Genomic DNA, 23,821 nt, shown 5'->3' with positions numbered 1-23,821 from the left:
TGCCCAGCCAGCTGGTTCTGCTCATTCCTGGAGGCCAAACCCACGGCTATCTTGATCTTGGTAGCAGCGCCTGTTTAGGAAACTTGGAGATAAGTGGGGAAGGGCAGCATCACGGGTGATTACCAAGCGACATGAGGAGCCATTTTATAGGGTCAGCGTGAAAGATTTTCTTCTGTTAGGCAGCCAGGTTCCCCTGGAGAAGCAGAGAGGCTAGACCAGACAGCGCCATCATTGGTGGTTGGGATAATGGCTTCTGCTTCCAGTCCTGCAAGTGTTTTGCTAAGAAACTTTGGATGGATTTCTTCAGGTGCCAAGTCAAAGTCAGGGACAGTTTAAAATCATCTGATGAGACATAGCACAAAATTCCATTGATCTGCTTTTAATAAACTTCCCAGCAGGAAAAGTGGTTAGAAACGAGCCCCTGGTGGTCTTGGCCTGATGTTTCCTAGTTAAGCCTTGTTTCTGGGGAGACATTTGCAGGTGTCCTTACAGGCCAACTTGGCCTCTTCATCCTGTCAGCCCCAGAACCCATCTGAAACCCAGGAAGAGGTGACTGTCCATTGTCTGTTAGGCTCTGAGCCGAGATCAGTGTTGGTTGCCCCGAAGGGGTCCAGCTCAAGTGCTCTGCTCTGCATCTGCAGCAGTGAGGGGAGGAGGTAACAGCCAGGGCACTGAACTGCCAGTGCCAAGAAGCCAAGAGATGGGAACTTCGCCTATATCTGCCTTTCCCTTGTCTGTGTCATCCTCAGCAATGGGTGACCAGCCGGCAGATGCGCTTCGAAGGTGGATTTCAGGGCCGCTGCAACAAGCTGGTGGACGGCTGCTATTCCTTCTGGCAGGCGGGGCTCCTGCCCCTGCTGCACCGTGCACTGCACGCTCAAGGTGAGCCCGGGGGGCTGTTGGTGGGGGGCGGGCTGCTGGGGGGCGCCCAGCCATGTTCCGCAGCTGCTCATCAAGTCAGGAGGCCAGCATGCTTTTTCACGGGGGCAGAAATGATCTCTGTCTATCCTGGAGTACAGATGCCCGGCTTGGGACCTCCTGCCTTAGGCATGCACAGAGCAGGACTCAATGCCAGGGTTCAGCTACATTACGATGGCTGCTTCAGATTGGCTATGGCTGGGAGTTAGGTGCATGTCCTGGGCCCCAGGGTGATTGCCACCTCCACTGGGTGTGAAGCCACAGTTTTCCAGGGCAGAGTTCAGCATCAGTCAGACTGGAACTGAAAACCCATGCTGTGCACATTGCGGTCACAACAGTAACCAAACAGGCACTTGCAGAAAGGGGCAGAGAAACAGTCTGTGCGGAAAAGATCCTGTGTCTGACCAGCTTTGTTGAGGCCACCATTAGAAATATCTTAAATTCACTGACGTGTCCTAAATGCAAGTTTGTCCCGCCCCTCCTCCACCTGGAGTGGAGAGACCTGTGTTTGTTTCTGTGGCATCTCAAATGGGACTGCCAAACCAAAGCACTCAGAGAGCAAGCGAAACTTCTGGGAGCCTTCCTTTATTAGTCTTGAAATCTCAGGTTGCCTGTAGACTCCCAGATCAGCTTTCTTACTAATTTTATGTGAGAGCAGGGTGTTTCTGGGGAAACCAGGGAGAGGGGAAGTCATGGCTGTCCGGCTGGGTCCTGATCTATTCTTGGAGTGAGATCCCTTGGCCCAGAGGGAAGGTTTTCTTTGGACTTAGTAGTTGGGTAATTAGTTGCTCAAGTGTGGAAGATGAGATTCTTTGCTACTGCCTTGCCATCCCCATGTGCCTTTTTATCTTCTTTGGCTCATCTTTCTGAGCCCCTTTTCTTTACTTTCTTCATTTCATTTGAGTTGTGGCCACTTTGGATACAGACTTGAAGAAAGCACCACCTCTCCCCATTCTCCCAGTCGTAGTCTGTCCTGAGATTCCTTGCCTGGGGCCCCTGGGCTTCTGATCTCGGGGCATTAAGAATTACCGTTCTCCCGACTTGAGCCTGCACTGTCTCTGGCTTGACTGCTGGAATAGAGAAGCCAAGAAATCCCCGAGAGTCCAATGTTCTCAAAGCAAAAGTCGCCTGGGGTTTTAATGATTTCTTTATCTGGAACTGGTGAGGGGAAGCCCCTGGTAAAATGGGCAGCCTTTCACAGACCTGCCCCTGGCCGTGATGCCATTGCAGGAGCATTCGGGAGAGCTGCTACAGGAGCGCCACCTGCCAGTATGGGTGGCGGGGGTGGGGGTGGGGTCCTGCTGACATTTTGTTTATTGTAGCTCCTGCTCTGGAGGCCTGATCACACTCAGAGCTTTGCCTGTAGAAGAGGTTGCCACAACCCAACCGCCCCGTTAATAGGGGCTAAGCAGTTAAGCGTATGCCTTTGGCTCAGGTCATGATGTTGGGTCCTGCGATTGAGGCCCACCCTGGGCTCCTCACTCAGCAGGGAGTCTGCTTCTCCCTCTCCCTCCGCTGCTTCTCGCCACTTGCTCTCTCTCTTTCTCCAACAAATAAACATTTTTTTTTTTTAAAAAAAGGTTAATAGTTAAGGCCTTGCAGCTTTTTTGCTGCCTGAGAGAGGAGACCTGAGTTGGGCTTGAAGTTCACCCATGTCTCAGCAACAGTGAGAAAGGAGGAAGGGAAGTGTCTCGAGCAGGAGGCATAATACTGACATTGGGAGTCAAAAGGAGACAATGGGTGGAAAGATATTCATAATATACTATGATCAGAGATTTCAAAGCAGCATGTATATAATTCCATTTTTTTTTTTTAAGAGAGAGAGAGAGAGTGCAAATGAGGGGCAGGGGGAGAGGGAAAGAGAGAATCTGAAGCAAGCTCCATACTCAGTAAGGAGCCTGATGCGGCACTCGAGCTCATGACCCTGAGATCATGACCTGAGCTGAAATCAAGAGTTGGATGCTTAACTGACTGAGCCAGCCGGGTGCCCCATAATTCCATTTTTAGTGAAGAGTTGACTCTAAAAAATTACTAGAAGGTATCTGGGTTGTGAAATGACAAGTGATACTTGTTTCCTTTCTTATTTGTATCTTCTGATTTTCTGCAATTAATTTGTATTTCTTGCATAAAGAAAAGTTATTTTACCAAAGAATAGAAATTCTATAAGCAAAACAAGAAAGAAGGTGGGAAAAATTATTTACGACAAATGAGAAAGGGCTAATTTCTTTGAGAGACTCTTACAAATCACTAAGAAATAGCTGACCCTCCCTGAAACCCAGGCAGAGGATCTGAACAGGGAGATTCAGAACAGGCAGGGAAGGAGCTCCTGGTGGTGTTGCTTTGCTACTGTTCCCCCGCCTCCTGGCGGGTGACCAAGACTTGCTCAACCTGGGACTCAACAGAGTCCTTCACACGGATTTTCTCGTTTGAGCCTCAGAACAATGTCATGAAATAGGTAGTCTTGTCACCCCCATTTTACAGAGGAGGAAACAAAGAACAGTAAGGCTAAGTGACTTGTTCTCTGATACCGGATCTCCATCTACCACGGTGTAGCTGCCACAGGTGTATAAATGGAACAAAAAGATATAGTGAAAGATGTGCAAATCAAATCAGTGAGACACTGGTCGCTTTTACTGTCAGATTGCCAGAGATGAGAAAACATGGTGCCAGTGTTGGGGAGAGTGTGGGAAAACGGGCAGTTTTTGCACTGTCAGTGTGGGTGTAAATAGCTGTATCGGTTTTTGGAGGGTCATTTGGAGACTTGTTTAAATTACTTAAACCGGGTTAGTGCATGGTCAGAATTTACCTGCAGAGATATTAGCAAAGGAATGGTGAACAACCCAACCACTCATGAAAAGGTTAATAGGGGCTAAGCAGTTAAGCGTATGCCTTTGGCTCAGGTCATGATGTTGGGTCCTGGGATCGAGGCCCACCCTGGGCTCCTCGCTCAGCAGGGAGTCTGCTTCTCCCTCTCCCTCCGCTGCTCCTTGCCACTCGCTCTCTCTCTTTCTCCAACAAATAAAATCTTTTTTTTTAAAAAAAAAAGGTTAATAGTTAAATGTATTACGATTTCTCCATACCATGGTTACATGCGATGGGCTCCTATGGAAAACTCTCCAGAACCCAACATGAAGTGTAAAAGGTTTGGTCTGTGTGCACATGGGCTGACAGCCCCACAGCTTTTCCTGGAGGTGAGCAAAACCCCTTTAACAATGGGCACTTTTGGGAGATGGATGGGAGTTGAAGGGAGGGAGACTCATGTACTGAAATTGTTTTTCTTCTGTACCATACCTGCTTTTTCCCTAACATGTTAATTCCTACTTTTATCTCAGCAAACAACCCAGTACACTTTAAAGGTAATGATCCTCTTGCTAGTTAAAGAGGTAACAAGGGGCCGACCCCTGGCGGCGCACATAGCCGGTCCCACCTCCCTGGCTCCACGCAGGTCACTGCTGTATGGGTGTAGAACACAGTGTCTGACTAGAAGAACAAATTATTAAGACTTTTAAAATATAAAATGCTGACCAAATTGGAGTTCTTTGGTTTCTATGGAGCCATAGGAAACTGGCAGGCCCGTGAGCGGTTACGGTAGCTTGAATGTTCTCAGAGGCATGCTGCAGGCCTGTTTCTGTCCACCTGCGAAGTTGAGCTACATGTCGCTGTGCCTATCAGTTTCCGTTTGGGAACACTTTTGGAAAGGAATCTTTGAGATGAAAAATGACATGGTGATGGGGATTCATAATGTGAGGGAGAGGTATGGCGGACTGAGAAGGCTGATTCCAAGCCCGTCAGCACCCTGTCATCATGTCCACCTTCGTCTGTGATTTTGTGTGCTGCCGTGCAATTCCAGGATTCCGGGAAGCTCCTTGTCGGGCTTGTGAACTTCGAGCTTGCAGACTTCAGTAATACAGCATGTAATGGACCTACTCTGTAATCTGTCTAATAGTAAACATAGCAGTTTCATTTCAGATTCCGATTTTAGTGATAGGTTAGCAGTTACTTTAATATAATAGTCTTTTACTTCTTATAGGATATAGAATAAAGGTGTATTTTGTACAGATGCTTAGTGCAGTTATTCTGAACTTTAATGCATTTGCTTTTTAAAAAAATAAGAGCTTTCTTGAGCTATAATTCACATAACCATATAATTCACTTATTTAAAATATACAATTCAGTGGTTTTTAGTGGCATCACAAGAGTTGTGCAGCCATGACCATAATCAGTTTTAGAATTTTCATCACCTCCCCAAAGTCCCTGTAGCTATTAAATATGCTTCTTTAAAGAAGAAATCACAAAGGAAAAATCAATAGTATGATTATAGCGTAGAAAAATGTATGCCTCTAGTGTTAAATGGAAAACACAAAATACAAAATTATAATAACTACACAGAAAAATGAATAGAAACAAAAAAAGACTGAAAAAGAAAAATTAGTTTTTAATTGCTATTTACAGACCGATTGCTATATTTGTAGTAGCCCAGGGATCAAGGTATAAAATTAACCAAGGATTGAATGCATGTGTGTAGTTTTTAAAAACCAGTTCCCATGTAAGTGCTTCTGGAAACTTCCATCTGTTGGCAGTCTGTCTCTCCTCCCCACCTGATAACTGTATGGCGCACAGAATTCTCTGACCATACAGATTCAGCTTCAGAGTGTAGAAGCCTGGTTGCTTGTTTCTAGTTTAGTATTATTATCAGAATTGCCAGTTTCTGCTTCTGCTACCATATGAGATGACGCAAGAATCCTGGCACTTACTAGTAATGCTGCTTAGGAAAAGTTTTTGAGCCAAGAGAAAAGTTGGAAGACGCCCTTTGGAGATAGATGAAGTTCAGGCTGAGAAAAGAGAAGGAACAGACAGACATCACCCCTGTTGAGAGTTCTCTTAGCCAGAGTCGGAGATGTGCTAGAGGAAGTGTCTTAAGAAGCCCAGAGTAGTTTAGGGCGCCTGGCTGGTGTATTGGTTAAGTGACCCAACTCTTGGTTTTGGCTCAGGTCGTGATCTCAGGGTTGTGGGATCGAGCCCCGTGTCGGCCTCCACATTCAGCACAGAGTTCGCTTGGGACTTTCTCTCCTCCCTCTGACCCCCCCCGCCAAATAAAGAAAATCTTGAAAAAAGAAGAAGAGTAGGGACTTGTGGACTGAGTCCAGGGTCAGTATCAGTGTCGATCTGGAAGGCGGAAGCAACTGCACGGATATGGTCTCAGACCGGCATCCACTCTGTGCTGCTCTGACTGGAGTCAAAGGTCAGGAGAAGGGACATATCACGGGACTTGGGTGAAAGTGTTGAGTGTCCTGAGAATGCAATTTTCAGAATTCGTCCAGGAAGAACAGAGGGAAAACTTGACTGTCCCCAGTGGGTAATAAAGTACAAAGACTGTCCTTGATACTGGCGGTGTCCCGGGCCTGGGCCGGTGCTGATCCTCTGCCTTTCTGCAGGCGACCCTGCCCTCAGCATGAGCCACTGGATGTTTCATCAGCAGGCCCTGCAGGAGTACATCCTCATGTGCTGCCAGTGCCCTGCGGGGGGGCTTCTGGATAAACCTGGCAAGTGAGTGCCTTCTCTCAGGGGAGGGGGCCATGGGGAAGGGAGGGAGGGTGTGCCATTCAGGCCTACCCAGGGCTCTGCAGAGGGCAGCAGCTGCTGACCTTTAAGAGTCCGGTATTCGGGGGTGGGGTGTGGGGAGTCTATTTGCGTCCAGCTGCTTAGTTGTGGTGGGGGCACCCCCTTCCAGTGCCATCCTGGCATCCTCAGTGCCCATCCTTTCCCCATGCTTATGTGCACCCCCCCCCAGGTAAGTCATACAGATTGCTGGTGCATAGCTTTTCTTTCCTCCCCCACTTTTTTTTTTTTAACTAAACTGATCTAAATAGAACAGGATACAGGATTTTAAAACCCTTGAGTGTCGTAAACAGAAATTATAATCACCACTGTTGCCACATACACTGGATATCTTTAGGCACCACAGTCAAAGCAAAGGGAAATCAGATAAATCCTGTCCCATGGCTACTGGGCTTGGACACACCCTGCCCCAGCTGACACACTGGGGAAGGCCCAGCTCCGGGCTAGTCTCGAGCAGTTGATCGGGAAGAACGTGGCCAGTTTCCAGGCATTTTGGTAGTCTTTCAGAGAAGTATATTAACTTAGCACCAGCACCACCCTGGAGAGCCCTTTCTAGAAGACCAGAGGGAAGAAGAAGAGGAGGGACCCCAGAGGGGCCAAGCCCACGGGGACAGTTCCCGCTGTGGGCCAGGGCGGAAGGACGGGGCTTTGAGAAAGGCTGCTGGGTGGCAGTGGGACGTGGGGGTGCATCCTGGGTCTGGATCTCTTGTGGGAGGCTGCGCCTGTGGGGATCTGTGGGGAGCAGAGGAGCCCTTGCTCAGAGGGCTTGTCCTCACCTTGTCCTTGCAGGTCTCGGGACTTCTACCACACCTGCTACTGCCTGAGTGGCCTGTCCATAGCCCAGCACTTTGGCAGTGGAGCCATGTTGCACGATGTAGTCCTGGGAGTGCCGGAAAATGCCCTGGTAAGGTGGGATGGCAGATGTGATACCTCTTCTGCACAGGGCCCCCAGGATGGGGCTTACCAAGAGAGCAGAGCAGCTGCTCTTGCCGTGCAGAACCCTCTGTGCATATCCTGTGCGCGGGCCCGCGAGCACACTGTTCCCCCAGACCCTCCTGGATTCACACGTTCCCGGAGGAGCTTGTGACTGAGAGGAAACTACCAAAAGGCAAACTCAGGCTTCCAGGTCGGGGGGTGGGGTCTAGTCTGCCACAGAGGATCTGTGCCTTTACCCCCTGCCTCAGGACCCAAACCTCTTAACCATTAGTTCCTCAAAGGGAGCTGCTCAGAGGCAGTAAGTTTCTGGAATCTGCAGCCACACAGCGCTGGCGCATGGCCTGCTGTCTTCTGGAGCCCTCAGCTGGCATAGCCGCTCTCCCGAGAAGCTTCCAGACTTCCTCTAAACGAGGTCTCCCTGAAATGCATCACCACAGTGCCCTGTTTGTGCCCTCCCCAGCACAATTTGTAATGTGTGTGTTTAACTCGTTTTTGTCTGCCGCCCCCCAAAACTGTCAGCCCCACGAGGGCCGGAAGTTCAGCCCACCTCCAGCCCTAGAGCAGCCCGGCCACAATGAAACACCCCTGAGCCCAGACCTGAGCCTGGGATGTGACTCCAGCTTACACTGTCCATAGCTGACAAATAATGGGGTCCATGCAGACGGTCACAAAATAGCTCCCATAGAAGGAACACAAATGGCCAGGCGATAGACAGAAAGACGCTCAACCGCACTAATAAGCAGAGCAAATCGGAGTAACCATCACTCAGCTTTTTCAAGTCTTAACAGTTTTTTCCATATTTGCCTCCCACACAACCTTTTTCCCTTTGTCTCGCTACCCACCTCCCCAGCATCACCTTGTCCTCAGTTTGACACTTGTCTTGCCAGCCGGTGTCGCTGTGCCATCTCCGTCAACAGCACAGAGAGGGTGTGCTTTTGTGCCTTTTAGAGCATGACCTGCCGCCCGTATCCCGTGCGCTGCTTCTCTTGCCGACCCTGTGCTTGGACACGTATCTGCGTTCATGTGCTGCTCCGGTGTATCCATTGTAACAACTCTACGGTATTCCTGGGTGCAAACGGACGGCAATTTTCCTTCTGTTGGTTAACATGGAGATGGTTTCAGTTCGTGCTGTTGCAGACAGACTCGCCGTGTACTTTCTTGTGTTAGTTTCTCTAGGGGAGATTCGCTGGGTTGAAGAGAACACGCGCTTCACCTTCACTAGACAGCGCCTCCCGCCCCCCTCGGGGTTGTTGCACTCAACGCTCACGCAGAACTCAGGGAACTCGCACCGTTGTCCAACTTCTCCGTTCTGCCGTTTGACACGTGGGAAGTGGTACCTCGGTTTTATGTCTGCCTTCCCCTGATTACTAGTAACCTTGAGCATCTTTCCAGATGCTCATTGACCATTTGTATTGTATCTTCCGTGACTTGGCTGCCGGCTGCTTGCTTTCTTGCTGATTTGTGATTTTTTTTTTTTCCTCTCCTTTTTTTTTTTTTTTTAAATTTTATTTTTTATAAACATATATTTTTTTTCCCCAGGGGTACAGGCCTGTGAATCGCCAGGTTTACACACTTCACAGCACTCACCATAGCACATACCCTCCCCAATGTCCATAACCCCACCCCCCCTCTCCCAGCCCCCCTCCCCCCAGCAACCCTCAGTTGCTGATTTGTGATTTTAATTGTTTGCCCTTTTCTCATACATTTGTTGGAGTTCTCCGTGTGTTGATAGTAATCCTCTGTCGGTAGTGTGTATGTAGAGTCTCTTCCAGTTCGTGGCTTGTCTTTTCGCTTTTCATGTTTTTTTTTCTTGCTCTTGAAAAGGAGATTTTTAATTTTATAGTGAACAATGTTATTGCCTTTTCAGTTTTTGAGGGTGTGGAGGGGAGGGATACTTAAGAAATCTTTCCCTACCCTGAGGTCATACTTACATTTTCTTCCAAACAGTCTAAAGTTTTGCCTTTCCCTCTAGATTTTTAATTTTCTTGGAATTGATTTTTGTCTGTTGGATATAATTTTCTCTTTTTCCCATGTGGATGAACAGTTGACCAGCCCCACTACTAACTGAAGTTTACAACTGTCCTACTGATGTGTGTCCCGTACGTCCCGTACTCGAGTTTCTGTATCCGAGGTGACTCTTCTGTTCCTTTGGTCTGTTTGCCTTATTGCACTGTCTTAAGCAAATCTTAAATGCAGGTAGGCAAGTCCCACCCACTTTGTTCTTTTCACTCGAAATTGCCTTCCTATTCTTTGCTTTTTGCTTTTTCCTGTGGATTTTAGGATCAGCTTACCAAGTCCCACAAAAAACTATAATGGAATTTTTATGGGAATTTGCATTGGACTTAAGATTAATGGGAGAGAACTGACTTCTGAGGCTTTCCATTTGTGAACACGATTTTTCAGATTATCTTACACGTCCTTCAGTGGTGTTTTATCATTTTCTCCATAAAAGACTAGCATATCTTTTGTTAGACTTATGCCTAGGAAATTTATAGCTTTTGTGTCTGTTGTGATTGGATTTTTCTTCCTTTATATTTTGTAACTGGTTTTTTACTAAAGTACAGAAATGATATTTATATTTTAATTTTGTATCTAGCCACCTTGCTAAACTTACTTAGTAGTTGTAATAGCTTGTAGAATCTCTTAGATTTTCTACTTAGAATGTGGCGTTATTTTAAAATGAGGACAGTTTTGCCTTTTTCTTTCTGGTTCTTTTTTTTTTTTTTTTTAAGATATTTATTAGAGTGTAAGTAGGAGGAGAGTACAAGTAGGGGGAGGGGCACAATGAGAGGAAGAGAGAAAATTCTCAAGTAGACTCTGACATGGGGCTCCATCCCATGACCCTGAAATCACAACTTGAGCTGAAACCAAGAGTTGGACATTCAACCAACTGAGCCACCCAGGCACCTCTTTCTTTCTGATTCTTAAGAGTTTTATTTCTTTTTTCTGCCTTGAGATACTGTCTAAGGTCCCCATAGAGTGCTGACTGGAGACAGTCATGGGGGTGCTCCTATCTTGCTTCTGGTTGTAATGCGAAGGCGTTTATAATTTCACCATTATGTAGGATCCTTACTGTTGTTTTTATTTTAAGATTTTATTTATTTATTTGAGAGAGAGAGAGCACAAGCAGAGGGATGGGCAGAGGGAAGGGGAGGTTCTCTGCTGAGCAGGCAGCCTGATGTGGGGTTGGACCCCAGGATCCTGGGATCGTGACCTGAGCAGAAGGCAGACCTTAATGACTGAGCCACCCAGGCACCCCTGAGGGTTTTGACAAATACTCCCTATCTGGTTAAGGATGTTACTTACCTTCACTTCCTGGTTTGCTAGGTTGTTGTTTTGTTTCAATCATAATCTAATATTAAATTTTATTGAGTGCTTTTTCTGCACCTGATTTTCTCCTTTAATCAAATATGCTACTGTTAATAAATGTTCTGATGATAACCTTACATTCCCAGGATCAGCCCTTCTTGGTCATAGGACAGTGTGTGTGTGTGTGTGTGTGTGTGTGTGTGTATTTAATACATTGCTAGATTCAGTTTGCTAGTATTTTTTTGGCCAGTATTTTTATTTAGGATTTTTTGCAAGATACTCAAAAGAAAAACTGATCTAAAAATTTTGTTTTATTGTATTGCTTTTTCCAGTTTATATTTCAGGATACTATCATAGCCTCATAAAATTAGATGGGTATCTTCTCTCCCTGTCATACCCCCCCATCTTTTTTTTTTTAAGTCTTTGAGAACGCTTGTACAGGTTAGAGATGATCTGTTTCTTGTAGGTTGATAGCACTTGCTTGAAGAGCCATCGAGGCCTGGTATCCTGGGGCAAGAACGATGGTAGCAGAATAAGCAGTTGTTTTATTGATTTAATTTAGTCATATGTTTTAAAGAGCTTCTTGAGTAAATTTTGAAAATTATATTGCTCTATAGAGTTATTGAGTTTATCTGTACTTTTATATATTTTGGCATAAAATCGCTCATAGTATTCTCTCTTAGAAGTTTTAAAACCTCGGGGCACCTGGGTGCTCAGGCATTGAGCATCGAACTTTTTGATTTTGGCTCAGGTCATGATCTCGGGTGTTGAGATCAAGCCCTGCAAGGGGCTCTGGACTCAAGGTGCAGTCTGTTTGGAATTCTTTCCCTCTCCTTCTTCCTTCCTGCCCCACTCACTCTCGCTCTCTCTCTAAAATAAACAAATAAAATGTTAAAAAATAAGCTTTTAAACCTCTCCTACAGTTCTGTTCCTTTCTTCATTCTTCCCAAATGGAAGAGTCCTGAATACTGGCCCCCAGCTGTACTCTGTCTTAGACCCAAAGTTTCTGTTGGGTTTCTGTGAGGGAATGGAATAATATAAAAGAATTTAAATATGGCCTGACACATTTACTGCATCATAGGGTTGTGTTCCTTTTTCAGTATTACAAATGTAAATACATGATGATTGTTTTAATAATTGGAATATATATAAAAGTACAATTAAGAAAATTTAAAACAATCACATCACTATTCCTATTTGGGTGTTGTGTCCGACTTCTGCCTATAAATCACATCTATGAACACATTTTCGAAAAGTTTAGGATAACATGCATACCGTTTTCCTCCATGAGCATTTGCCCATCATTACATATTTTGAAAGCATGTTTTTAAATGGCTATATAGTAGTCCTTTGTGTCCCACGTAGTGTTCAATGTTTATACTAATATCTTGTCTTTGGACATCAGGGCCTTGTGGGTGGATCTCCTCGGTGTCTCTGATGAGTCCTCCTTCTGATAAATGCTTACAAGTGCATTGAATTTAACGGCTTCTTTACTGAATTTAACGGCTTCTTTACTGAAGGCTGTGCCCATTCCCAGGGACCACTGGGGCTGCTAACTGGCCTCTGTCCTTCTCTTTGCAGCAGCCCACTCACCCTGTGTACAATATCGGACCAGATAAGGTGATCCAGGCCACCATGCACTTTCTGCAGAAGCCAGTCCCCGGCTTTGAAGAGCGAGAGGACGAGGCACAAGCACAGCCCGCCACCGCCTAGAAGACAAGGCTCCCATGGCTCTCTGCTCACCCACCTCCCCGGTCAGACCAAGGTGTATACATTTCGATACGTACCACATTCTGTGCTGCATAAGCCTTGGCCACTATGGGGCTGTGGTCCTTTGTCCTTTCCTGTCAAACAAAACAAAACTGATGGCTCTGGGTTTGGAGAACTTAGTGGCGTGGTTTTTTAAAAAGTCTTTCCACCTCTGTCAAACCAAAAATCTGTCAGCCCGCGTGGCACCTGAACCTGGCTCTGGCCTGGCCTGGGTTGTTGGGGAGCGATGCGCCCTGGGCAGAAGCAGCCCTCGCCACCAGCTCTCCAGCCTGGACAGTGGTACTGAAACGAAAGGCATCTATGAGTCACTGCTGCCTCCCCCCCCCCCACTGTCCCCGTACGCCACCCTTAAGTCTCCAGGAAGGTGCTGTCCTGCGGGTGGAAATAAGTGCTCTGTGCCAAGGGGGAGGGGGAGCTTTGGTCCCATCAGACTGAATTCTCTAGAAAAAATCATGGTGGGACTTCACTATGAGATGCCCAAGGCTGCAGGGGAAGGGAGCCACGGGTGGGGGAGAAAGGTCTCCTTGGGTTGTGAGCTCCTGCCCCTCTGCCTGGAGAACCGAGCCACACTCTCCCCAAGGGCCCCCGATGGGTGCGCAGGCGCTTTGCTTCAGCCACCCGGGTGGTGACTTCGACCCAGGAAGCCAATTATGAGTGGAAATGAACCTCTAGCTCGGTTCTGCACCCGAGGAAGCAGCCCCAGTGCGCACCCCTCTCCCGCCCCATCATGTGAAAACCCCTCTCAGTGACCCCTCTGCGTGTTTCCATCTCCGTCAGACCCCCAGCCCGGCCCCCTCAGAGATGGTGTTGTCTTCTCTCATCCCAAGTATTAATGCTACTAAGTCTTTCACCTTAATTTGACTCAGGATTTATTCACGTCCTGCCCACTCTGGGCCCCAGACATAAAATGAAGTGCTTGGTGGGCCGGCTGCTGGTGAGGCCGGAGCCGAGGAACCCTGGCTGAGGTGGGCGGGGGGCCGCCCCACATGCTCAGCCTGTCCGGGCCTCTGCGGCTCACAGGGAACCCTTTCTCAGTCAGCGTGGTGTCGAGCTGGGCCATCTGTCCACTGCTGCAGTCCCAGCACACTCCGCGTGGCTGACCTGGCCTTCGTAAGCAGCCATGGACTACGGGCCGGCAGGCGCTCAGAGATGCAGCATGAGGCCCTTCTCAAAAACTCCGCCCTTTGCTGCCTCTAATTCCCTATTGCTTTGGCGGATTGGGCTATATGTATTATTACCTCCTTGAAATAATAAAAGAATGACCTTTTCAATGATGTCTCTCATTTGTGACTGGTACCAAGAAAATTCCCTCAGAACGTCCAGTGCTGGGAGTTACTGAAGGCTGTTCGTGGATCGCCCGTCTCCTGTGTGCAGGTTTCCAGACCCTGCATGGGAGCGAAGACAGGCGTCTGGCTTGGGCTCCACCTTTAGACACGTCCTCCAGCTGAGGCCACAGTGGACCTAACGCACAGTGAGAGAAGCTCTGTCTTTCCCAATTTGATTTACTCCCCAGCACTCTGTACACCACGTCTCGTGGTCTGTGTCTGTCTCCTCCCTCTGACTCTAGGCAGGGGCTGTGCTCCGAGTCCTAAGGCAAGCAAGCACTCAGCCACAGGTGGGGGTAGTCGTCCTGACCAGGGGCAGGGGGCTGCCACAAGAACACGAACAGGCCAGAGTCCTGCGGTCACCTGGCTTTCCTCCAGGGGTGAGGAGAGGGTGCCCTCCTCTCGGAATATAATCCCTGTCCCTGTGCTGTCATTGCCCTGGTAACAGCTTGGGCTACAGAGCAGCATGGGGAGAGGCATGCTGGCCATCACCTTAAGGAAAGGTCAAACCCTCGCATGCCTGGAGCCTCACACGTTATTAGGGGTTGGGTTGCAGTAATGGGTGTGGTTAAGAGATGGAAGGGATTGCTCGGGTGTGAGCTGGCTTTATGACACCCAGGCAGGAGGGTGTGTGCTGGCTCAGGGGTAGGTGAAGTGTGCCTCCCAGAGAAGAGAGGGTCGTTTGCTGGCACTCTTTTATCTCTGGGCTTTACGCTGGCATAATCACGAGACTCCCTGCTCCCAGTTGGGTCTGGAGGATTTCCTGACTTTGACAGCGTTCAAGTGAGTGCTGGACAGAAATTCTCAAATGTATCATGCGGCTCCTTAAGTAGAAGACACTGATGTTGCATTCAACGTGGGGTCCATCAGGAAATAAATACAAAGCTACCACAGATGTCTGTATCCAGATGGGCTCCAGCTTTCCCCTTGGATGCATTTCAGACCCACCTTGAGCCCCATATAAGTCGGGCAGCCTGCTAGATTCTCCTGTGAGCAGAAGGGGAGCCTCCTAGATAAGCAGACTTCCCTGGAAAAACAGTACGAGCCAACCATATTCCTACACTGCCTTCTCTTCGTGGCATCGTTTCTGAGTTAGAAACCACCCATCAGATTCTGGCCACTGTGTTGGGAGCAGGGCAGTCCTATCCTTGATGAAGGCTCCTTCTCATGAAGACTTCACACAAAAGTATATGCCATAATATTAAATAACAGCTCCACGATGGCCTTCCTTTGAGAACCAGCCTTAGATCTCAGCATGCAGCTTCCTGGTGATTGAACTTAGCAGAGATGGAGGCTAGGAACCCCTGGCAAGGTGGCTGCTCCTATGACCTTGGCTATTTCATTAATGTTAACTTTCTATGCCAGACTCGTGACAGGAGCTTCATAGGAGGAAGAGTAGAGCCCCCAGTGCCCTCTATTGTTGGGAGAAGTGGAATCCGTTGGCTTCAGATGTCAGATGCACGGATCCCAGTGGTGCCATTCTGTTGTGAAGAGCGAGGAGGTTGTCTGGTCTTCCCACCAGCTTGCCACTGATCCTACCTCCTTGTGGAAGGAGGCTGCTGGGCTATCTGCAGGAATTCTCCAGTAGCTTCGGCATCCCAACTCCAAGGGAAGGGTCATGGTCTGGGACAGGGAAATGAATGCTCTTTATGTCTGGAGGCTTTCTTAGGGCCTGTGTCGTCCGAACGATGCAGAGACTAAATATTAACAAAGATGCGGGACGGCTCTCATTCTCTGTCTGGGCTAACTTCAGTTCGATGAAAACTTGCTTTCCTAATGCTGGTAATCAGACCTGAGGCTAATGATACAGAGGTCTATCATGGAGGTCGACTCACTGTGGTATCCATTTGGGAATGCAGGCCTTCAGCTGAGGCAGAAGTATTTGCTATTTTATTAGTCTACCATCTACACCAGGGGGCAGCAAATTTTCTCTGTAAAATGCCAAATACTAAATATTTTTATTTATTTTATTTATTTTTAAAGATTTTATTTATTTATTTGACAGAGATCACAAGTAGGCAGAGAGAGAGGAAGGGAAGCAGGCTCCTGCTGAGCAGAGAGCCCGATGCGGGGCTCGATCCCAGGACCCCAGGATCAGGACCTGAGCCAAAGGCAGAGGCTTTAACCCACTGAGCCACCCAGGCGCCCCCAAATACTAAATATTTTAAGCTTTGCAAACAACTGGTCAACTTCAGTCTGCCCTTGGAGTACAAAACAGCCACAGACTTTATGAAAACAGGCGGTGGGCGAGATTTGGCCAGGTGGGCTGTACTTTGCCTCCCCCTGATCTAGGCTAAATTCCATCCGTGTTCATTCAACATTCTTCCTCATCTTTCCATGTAATGCTAGTCTCAGATGACAGCCGTGCTCGGTAAAGTTTGTACCAAAGACTCCAGACACCCACACGTGCCGTTCAGGGATTCTATTGCCTTTGAACAGGAAGGAGAATTGTATGATTTAAGACATGGTTACAAGCGGCTTAAAGTGAAGAGGAAATGTGTTGATTCACAGAGATGACCAGGAATTAACCTGGCTGTATGGCTTTGGTAGATTTCTCCCCCTTTCTCCATCTTTCTATATCAGCTCAACTCTCAGGCTCTCTCCATGGGAGTGTAAAATGGTGGCAGCAGTCGCTCCAGGCCTTGTCTCCTCTTAGGGTGAAGTTCTGCAGACGAGAGGCTGGCACCGGCCCAGTCTTCCTTCCTGGCAAGTGTCACTGCGTTTCATGGGCTTTGATCAAGCCAAGTACCTTTCCGAGAAGTGGTCTTGTGGCCAGGAGATTAGAGGGCACTGACTGACCTAAGTCTTTATCACATGCTTCCCCGCATGAGTGGGAAATGTGGTTCCATCAGAAACACATAGTCTAAGCATGGGGGGAGGAATGAAGCCCCAAATGCAAATTAGGGTTGTAGCCAAATGGAGGGACATGGATGCTAAGGAGACAAATCACCATTGCTCTCTACAACAGCGGATTATTACTGGGACGGAAACCTGTGGTGGACATGGTCGGCATCCATTCCTCCACTCCCCAACTGTGGCGGCCAGTAGGCCTGTGTGGATCTGATTCCCTTCCTACCTCCAGGTCCAGGCCCCGACTGGCCTAAGCCAGTTGTTTTAATCCGTCCCTCTTTGCTTCAGTAATTTGTTCACATCTGGCAATAACCCAAGCGGAAGCCAGTCAAATGGTTTGTCTGCGGGGATGGCCGCGGGGCCAAGCACATGGCCTGAAACAGACCAGAGAGGGAGAAGCCCTGGACATTATATGATGGAGGAAAAGCACCTTTCTCCTGTGAGGGAATGTGTGGTCTGGGACTCCTACAACCATTTTCCTACCTAGAAGGAAGCCAGTCTTAGAAGCAGTACACACACTCCCTGACTTACTGAGAAACATGGCCAGACCCCTGAGCACATCGCTCCTGCAGCTTGCCTGGTCTCTGGCTTTTTCAGCTATGTGAGCCAACCTGAGTTGGATTTAACACATAGTTAAATTAACCTGGCTGTATGGCTTTGGTAGATTTCTCCCCCTTTCTCCATCTTTCTGTATCAGCTCAACCCTCAGGCTCTCTCCATGGGAGTGTAAAATGGTGGCAGCAACCAAAAGCATCCTAAAATATATGAAACTCTACCCCATATCAGCCCCTGGGGCATCAAAGTCCTTACCTGCTGAAGGACACGGACCACCCTTGCCACATCCATCCAAAGAATAACCCCTAAGAGAGTTCCTCCTGATCTCCTGCCTTGTCTCATTTGATCCTTGACTCAGCCTCATGAGGTGGGTGAGGCAGGTGGATTATCTGCATTTTATAGCTGTAGAAGCAGGGCAGAGAGCTTCAGTGAATCACCCGTGTTTGTTAGCTACTGAATAGTGGAGTCTGAACCTGACCCCGGATTCGCTGCCTCCAAGCCCATGGGTGTCCCTCCCCGTAGGTGTTTAAAGGAAGGTGAAATGGATGGTCTCAGGAATGGGGGCCAGAGCTAAACACACATGGGTTACCTCCAGGGCTGGACGACTGAGACCACAAATGCCTGTCCCCATCTTTTACCAGAACGAGGACAGTGACAGCCAACAGCAGCGGCAGGCTCACCTCACCCTTCTAAGCCACCTCCCACTCTGCCAAGTCCTTGGTAGAGCGATGCTCCGCGCACCACAGTGTGCCACCCCAAGTGCACAGTGTGACACCGTGTGACTCCCAAGCAAGGTCGTGGTGAGTCAATCTTTCTGGGAGCAGATCGCAGCCCTGAAGACAGCCCGTCCTCCCCGGCCTGGCCCGGCCCGCCTAACTGGTTCCTGGACATCCTCTTTCACTTCCCAGCAATAACCTCGCCTCTGCTTTCTACCAGCTGGTGCAGGAGGCTCCGAGAACGAGGCCAGGTGGCCGATGTTCCCCTCCCACTTCTTGGGTACATCCAAGAACAACCAGGCAGGCGGGGACAGAGTGCTGCTCGCCAGCCCAGCTTCATGGAAAACTTTCCCTGCCCTCTGCCCCTCCTGCATAAACACGACTCCTGCAAAATAACAAGAAGAACACATTTTAAAAGATAATCTTTTTATTTTAGGATAGTTTTGGATTGAGGGACAAATTGCAAGGATAGTAGACAGAGTTCCCGTAGACCCCTTAAGCCGGTTTCCCTACGGTTACGGTCTTGGTATGGAATATTTGTCACATGAATGAACCAGTATCAATACATTACTACTAACGAAAGGTCGTAGTTCAGTTAAATAACGGAGTTTTTACCTGATCCCCCTTTTCTGTCCCAGGATCCTATCCATGATACCTCGTTACATTTAGTTGTCAAGTCCCTCCTTAGTCTGCTCTTGGTTGTGACAGTTTCTCAGACTCTCCTTGTTTTGTATGACCTTGACAGTTCTGAGGAGGTCAGGTATTTCGTAGTGTCCCTCAGTTGGGATTTCTGTGAAAACCAATACACTGGGGCTGTGGGTTTTGGAAGGAAGGCCCCAGAGGCAGGCGCCCTGTCTTCACAGCCCCTCAAGGGGCTGTGTGTCCGCACGGCTCTCAGCCTTGGGCACCTGGCTGAACAATGTGTCTGGTTACCCCGCTGTGAGAGTCTTTCTTTCCCTTTCCAGACTGTACCCTCTAGTAGGAAGTCCGTGTGCCTGGCCCACGCCGCAGGAATGGAGTTCTCCCCCACACCCTTGAAGGTGGAGCATCTACATAAATTATTTGGAATTTTTCTGTGGGAGCTTTGTCTTTTCTCCATTTATTTATACAATCATGTGTGTCTATTAGTATGGACTCAGGAGTATTGATTTTATACTCTGGGTTATGTTCCATACTGTGTTGTTTATTGTTTACATTGTTCTGGCTTTGGCCATTAACTCTCTCAGCTGGTTCCTGTGTCCCTTTGACATCTCCACACTTCCTTACTTAGAAAATACTAATAAAAAAAATCATAATCATGCATTTTGCCATCCCTTTTCTTTAAGAAGTGTGGCATGTTGATAATCGTCGACACTGGATAATGGGTATGTTAGGGTTCGGTATACCACTCTCTCAATCTTTGATATCATTCGGTTCTTTCTGGAATAAAAAATATCGCATGCCAGTGCTCTTGGATGTGAGACTTCATGTTGTCGTCTGCTATACCTGTGATGGCCTGGGCGGATGGGACAAAGGTGGTGACAGGAGCCGAGGCTGTCGGCTCCCAAGTCAGAGTAGGCTAAATGTCACAGCCTTGTCGAGGGCAGGGCCAGGGGACCCTGGGACTACAGGTGGCTCTGCCCCCAGGCAGGCTGACCAGTGCCTGGCAGGATAGTGTGGGGGTCGTGCAAGGCACACCCCTGGAGCGTGGTAACAATGGTGATGATGGAATGAGTACCCAGGAGAACTATGTGGCTCCCCTGGGAAGGCTGATGCTTTGCTGGGCTCCACCATCATGTCTCTCCCCTCTCTTGGGAGCAGTGGCTGCCGCAACCTGGGTACCAAGGCAGTTAGTGACTGTGGTGGAATGGGCAGAGGGAGCCTGTCCATGCAGAGTGGAGGCTCTGGCCCACCTTCCCTTCACCCAAAGCCTCCACGTGGCGCTTGTGGGGAGGGAGGAAGGCAAGCACACTAGAGCCTGGGAAGCGAGGGCCTGGCCCTGTCCCTCGCCCCTCTGCACACCAAGTCTTTCTTGTGGAGGGCCTGGCTTCACAACTCCTTCAGCATCTGGAGTGTAGACGTGTATCCTGTGCCACGTGTTCGAGTCCAGTCTCTACCTCCTCTGAGCTTCCTGAAGGGAGGGCACACGCTTCCTCATCTGCCCTGAGTATCCCCAGCGCCTGCCATAGTGCTGCGCTCAAGACACCTGCTGCTCACAGCCCGGGGCTGAACTCCTCCAGAGGCAACCCAGGAACTGGCCGACAAGTGCACAGGAACGCATGTGTGCCAGATGTTGGAGTCCCTTGGCATGCCACCTCTGTGTGCAGAGGGTAACCCGTGGGAGGCCAGGTACTGTGATAGTGAGGAGGCAGCAAGTGTGAGACCAGGCCCTGGCCTCGGAGGAGCTGCCAGCTAGAAATGCCCACCGAAGAGTTCCCAGCGGCCCTGTGCCGAGTGGCCAGTCTTGGACTCCTCTCCTGGGTGGGAGACCTAGTCGAATTGTTTGAACCAGAGTTCCTCTACCTGAAGTCTCCCACTGGCCTTGTGGTAGGTATTTGCTGTGGACGTGACATTCCTTCTCTTGGCTGGCTGGCCTTGCTGTGGCCTTTGGCCCCAAGCCAGCAGCCACTGTCCTTTAGCCCCAGACCTGCCCTGCCACCTGTGAGCTGTTGATGGCACTGGAAGATAGGAAACAATGAGGCTCTCAGGCATGTGCGTGGGAGCCCCACTGCCAGCTGGCCTCCTCCAGCTGGGGGTGACTGAGGGTGTGGGTGGCACGTCGCACACCCATTGGCTTGTTTCTTGACCCAGACTCTGCATGGCTCACTGGGCCCCTGCAGGAGCCAGCTTACGGAGTATGTACCCTTCTCAGCTGGCCTGCTATGGTAGCTGTTAGTTTCTGTTTCCCTTGGCAGGGCGCTCCAACCTCATCACATTCAGCACTGGAGTGGAAGGTTCTGGCACAGATTTCTTAACACTGGATCCTTGATTTTTCTTCCCTGCCACCCCCTCTGGCCATTAATTTACTGGGAAAAATTAACAGAGACTATGCTGGACAGTTTTGCTCGGAGAAGGCTATCGGTACACAAGGGCCCCACTTCTGCCACGGACACAGAGGAAAACAACCCTAAATGGGGCCTGGCAGACAGAACAGGCCTGCTGGTGCAGCTGGCACCCAGCGCAGGGCACAGGAAGGAGCCTGCCCAGCTGGTTGTGAACTGTCTAGGGCCACCTGTTGGGCTCTCTTCTAGACACGCCCATCCCGCTGGGTGTGTGTGCATGCACAAGGTACACACAGGTCAGCCAGCATGAGCTAGAGCGTGCGGGCCCTGGAGTCTAGTCATCAGACCGCATGGAGACAACAGGCTAGCCTGTCCCCACCTCACCTCTCCAGGCAGCTCAGCTCAAGGGGCCCCCAGGAGGGAAGGCTGCACAAGGGCTCAAGCACTATGGGAAGCAGGCCTGAGCAGGACAGAGCCAGCGGGCACGTGACGGGCTTGCAGGATTCCTGTGCAGGGCCCAGCATGGGCCACCAGCGGTGCAGAAATCCAAAGTAAAGCCAGGATGGAACACAGGGTGAAGGAACCAGTATGGTAATGGTTCATGGCTCTGATCTAGCTAGCAAGGGTGTATTTTGTTTCCCAAGTCCAGAGTTTTTCAAAAGGTAGTAAGACTTGTGGTCTTGCTTGAGTTCCATCAGAAAACAAGTAAAGCTGATCTGTTACCACCCTCTCGTATTCAACCTGTATTTACGTCCTTTCTTTTACCGATTAAAATGAAATGCACTGAAGGATGGGTTTTACTCGCTCCATGTTTCAATGAAACTCTAACGGTTGCACAGCCCAGGACAGGACCTAGGAACTACTAACATGTGAGTACTTACCGAGTGCCAGGCACAGCTGAGGGACTGTCACACTTAAGCTTTATAATGGCACTTTGTGCTAGCACTGTCCTGTTCTGCCTCAGGAGACCAGTGCAGTGTCACCCAGAGCCAATCCAGGAGGCACACTCAAAGCCGGGGGCCTAACCCATCAGGCACTAGCTCGGAAGCTGCCCGGCTCCCGGCCCCACCAGGACCCTGATGAAGCCATAAGGACACTCACCAGCTGGTGGCGATCCTTTGCCTGGAGGGCCTCCAGAACTCAAGAGGAGGCCTGCCTGATGCTGTCATTCCAGCCCTGCAAACACGTCAGCCTGCTTATCCAAACTTGGCCAGGAATGGGTTATTTGGCCTATTTGATTTCCACCTCAGGAATTCAGTAAATATTTTTTGTTTACCCCCTTCCCAAGGAAAGCCTGGCACTGTATTAATTAAATTAGTCCATGCCTTAATAACCCCACACACAGAAAGACATTCTGTCTTTGCTCATTCGTGACCTAGCAGGGCTTCCAAAGGGCCCCAGTTCTCACCGTGGTTTTTCCCACTGTATGGCCAAAGCAGAGGCCGGCAAACTCCTCCCCACCTGGGTTTCCTCCTCAGTCTAGCGAAACTGGAACCAAAAAAGGCTCTAGTTTCATGCTCCCGGAGGCTGTCCATAGCAGAGCCTGGCTAACGGGTCTGAGACAGCCTTGCTCCGGCTGGCCTAGAGACCTGCCTAGCAACCAGAGGACAGCCAGTGTGTGATATGGGGACAGCCATGGGTGCGGCCCCACACCATCACCCATGCTGGGGGCTTCGAAAGCGGGCGTCTAGGCAGCCCTCAAGAGGGTGAGAGCCCCACTGGGAAAAGGGAAACGCCATTAGGGCAGTCCTATCAAGCGCATGGCTTACCAAGCCCCTCTCCTTTCCCCCACCTTTCTCCCACGTGCAGCCTTAAAGGGCCTGACCTCACACCCACTTTGCTAATTCAGCTCAGCTGTGTCTTACACTTCCTCCAATAGCTTTTTGTTCTGATTATTTTACTTTTGGGGGTCAAAGATGAGTGCATGAGAACCACGTGGGAGGGCCTGTTGAGCAGATGGACTCTGGGTGTTGGGCCATGGTACGCTTTAGGTCAGAGAGACAGGTGCCCAGAAACCCTTTCAACAAGCACCCTGGGCATGGCTCAAGGACCCTGCTCTGAGCAACACCACCGTGGGCAGCACACCACGTGTCCAGAGTTCAGAGATGCCAAAAAATAGCAGGAGGAGGGAATGGCACAGCCTCGCTTGGGCTGGCAGCAGATCGAAGGAATCCACAGGTGCCTCTTTGGTTTTAAAGACTATGTCAGTCCAGTCCTGGGGTCCCCTTGCTGTCTCTTTATTCACCTTGTGTTGTAAGGACAGGGCACATCTCAGGGGTGGGTAGCATTTGTTGGATACTGAGATGTCCGCTCTCACATACTCTAGGGAAGGCTGGTTGCAGGAGCTGGATTTTTCCATCTTACAGTCAGCCCCGGTCACGTGCCTTGGGTAGATAATGACAGCTGGCACCTGGCTGCTCACTAGGGCTTGAGGTCAAGCACATTGTAAGCATTATCTCATTTAACCCTCACAGCCACCTTACGAGGCTAGTACTGTTATCCTCGTTTTATGGATGGGGACACTGAGTCTGGGACAAGTGGCTCCCCTGAGATGAGCAGCCACTGTCAGAGCCAGGATTTTGAATTCAGGCAGTCTGACTTCAGAACCCAAGCATAAATCACTCTATTATTAGAAACAGAGTTCTGCTCTCCTCAGTCCTAGGTCGGGGCTCCATCTCCACTCATCCAGTCAGTCTTTTTTTCAAACCTTTCCCAGTTAAGATGATAGATCTGAGCTGAGCTAATTCTTTGCTGAACTTACAGCTACTCGACATACGGGATCTATATACTAAGAATTTTAAAAACGGGGCCATTTAAGACACCCTTGCACTTGGGGCAATCG

General features: G+C 49.3%; 1 protein-coding gene across 1 annotated transcript in view; it reads left to right on the top strand.

The window, feature by feature from the left end:
• Positions 1-12,873, top strand: part of LOC116878038 (protein farnesyltransferase subunit beta) — a 64,512-nt gene extending 51,639 nt beyond the window's left edge. Inside the window, exons 9-12 of the mRNA XM_032875182.1 lie at positions 750-882; positions 6,354-6,465; positions 7,327-7,441; positions 12,364-12,873. Of these exons, the coding sequence (XP_032731073.1) occupies positions 750-882; positions 6,354-6,465; positions 7,327-7,441; positions 12,364-12,495 (492 nt within the window). The 3' untranslated portion in view covers positions 12,496-12,873. The remainder of the gene's footprint in view (positions 1-749; positions 883-6,353; positions 6,466-7,326; positions 7,442-12,363) is intronic.
• Positions 12,874-23,821: the final 10,948 nt, after the last annotated feature.

Source organism: Lontra canadensis, unplaced genomic scaffold (assembly GCF_010015895.1).
Source record: "Lontra canadensis isolate GAN:19392208 unplaced genomic scaffold, GSC_riverotter_1.0 scaffold55, whole genome shotgun sequence".
Lineage (NCBI taxonomy): Eukaryota > Metazoa > Chordata > Mammalia > Carnivora > Mustelidae > Lontra > Lontra canadensis.
This window is presented reverse-complemented; position numbering and strand designations above follow the sequence as displayed.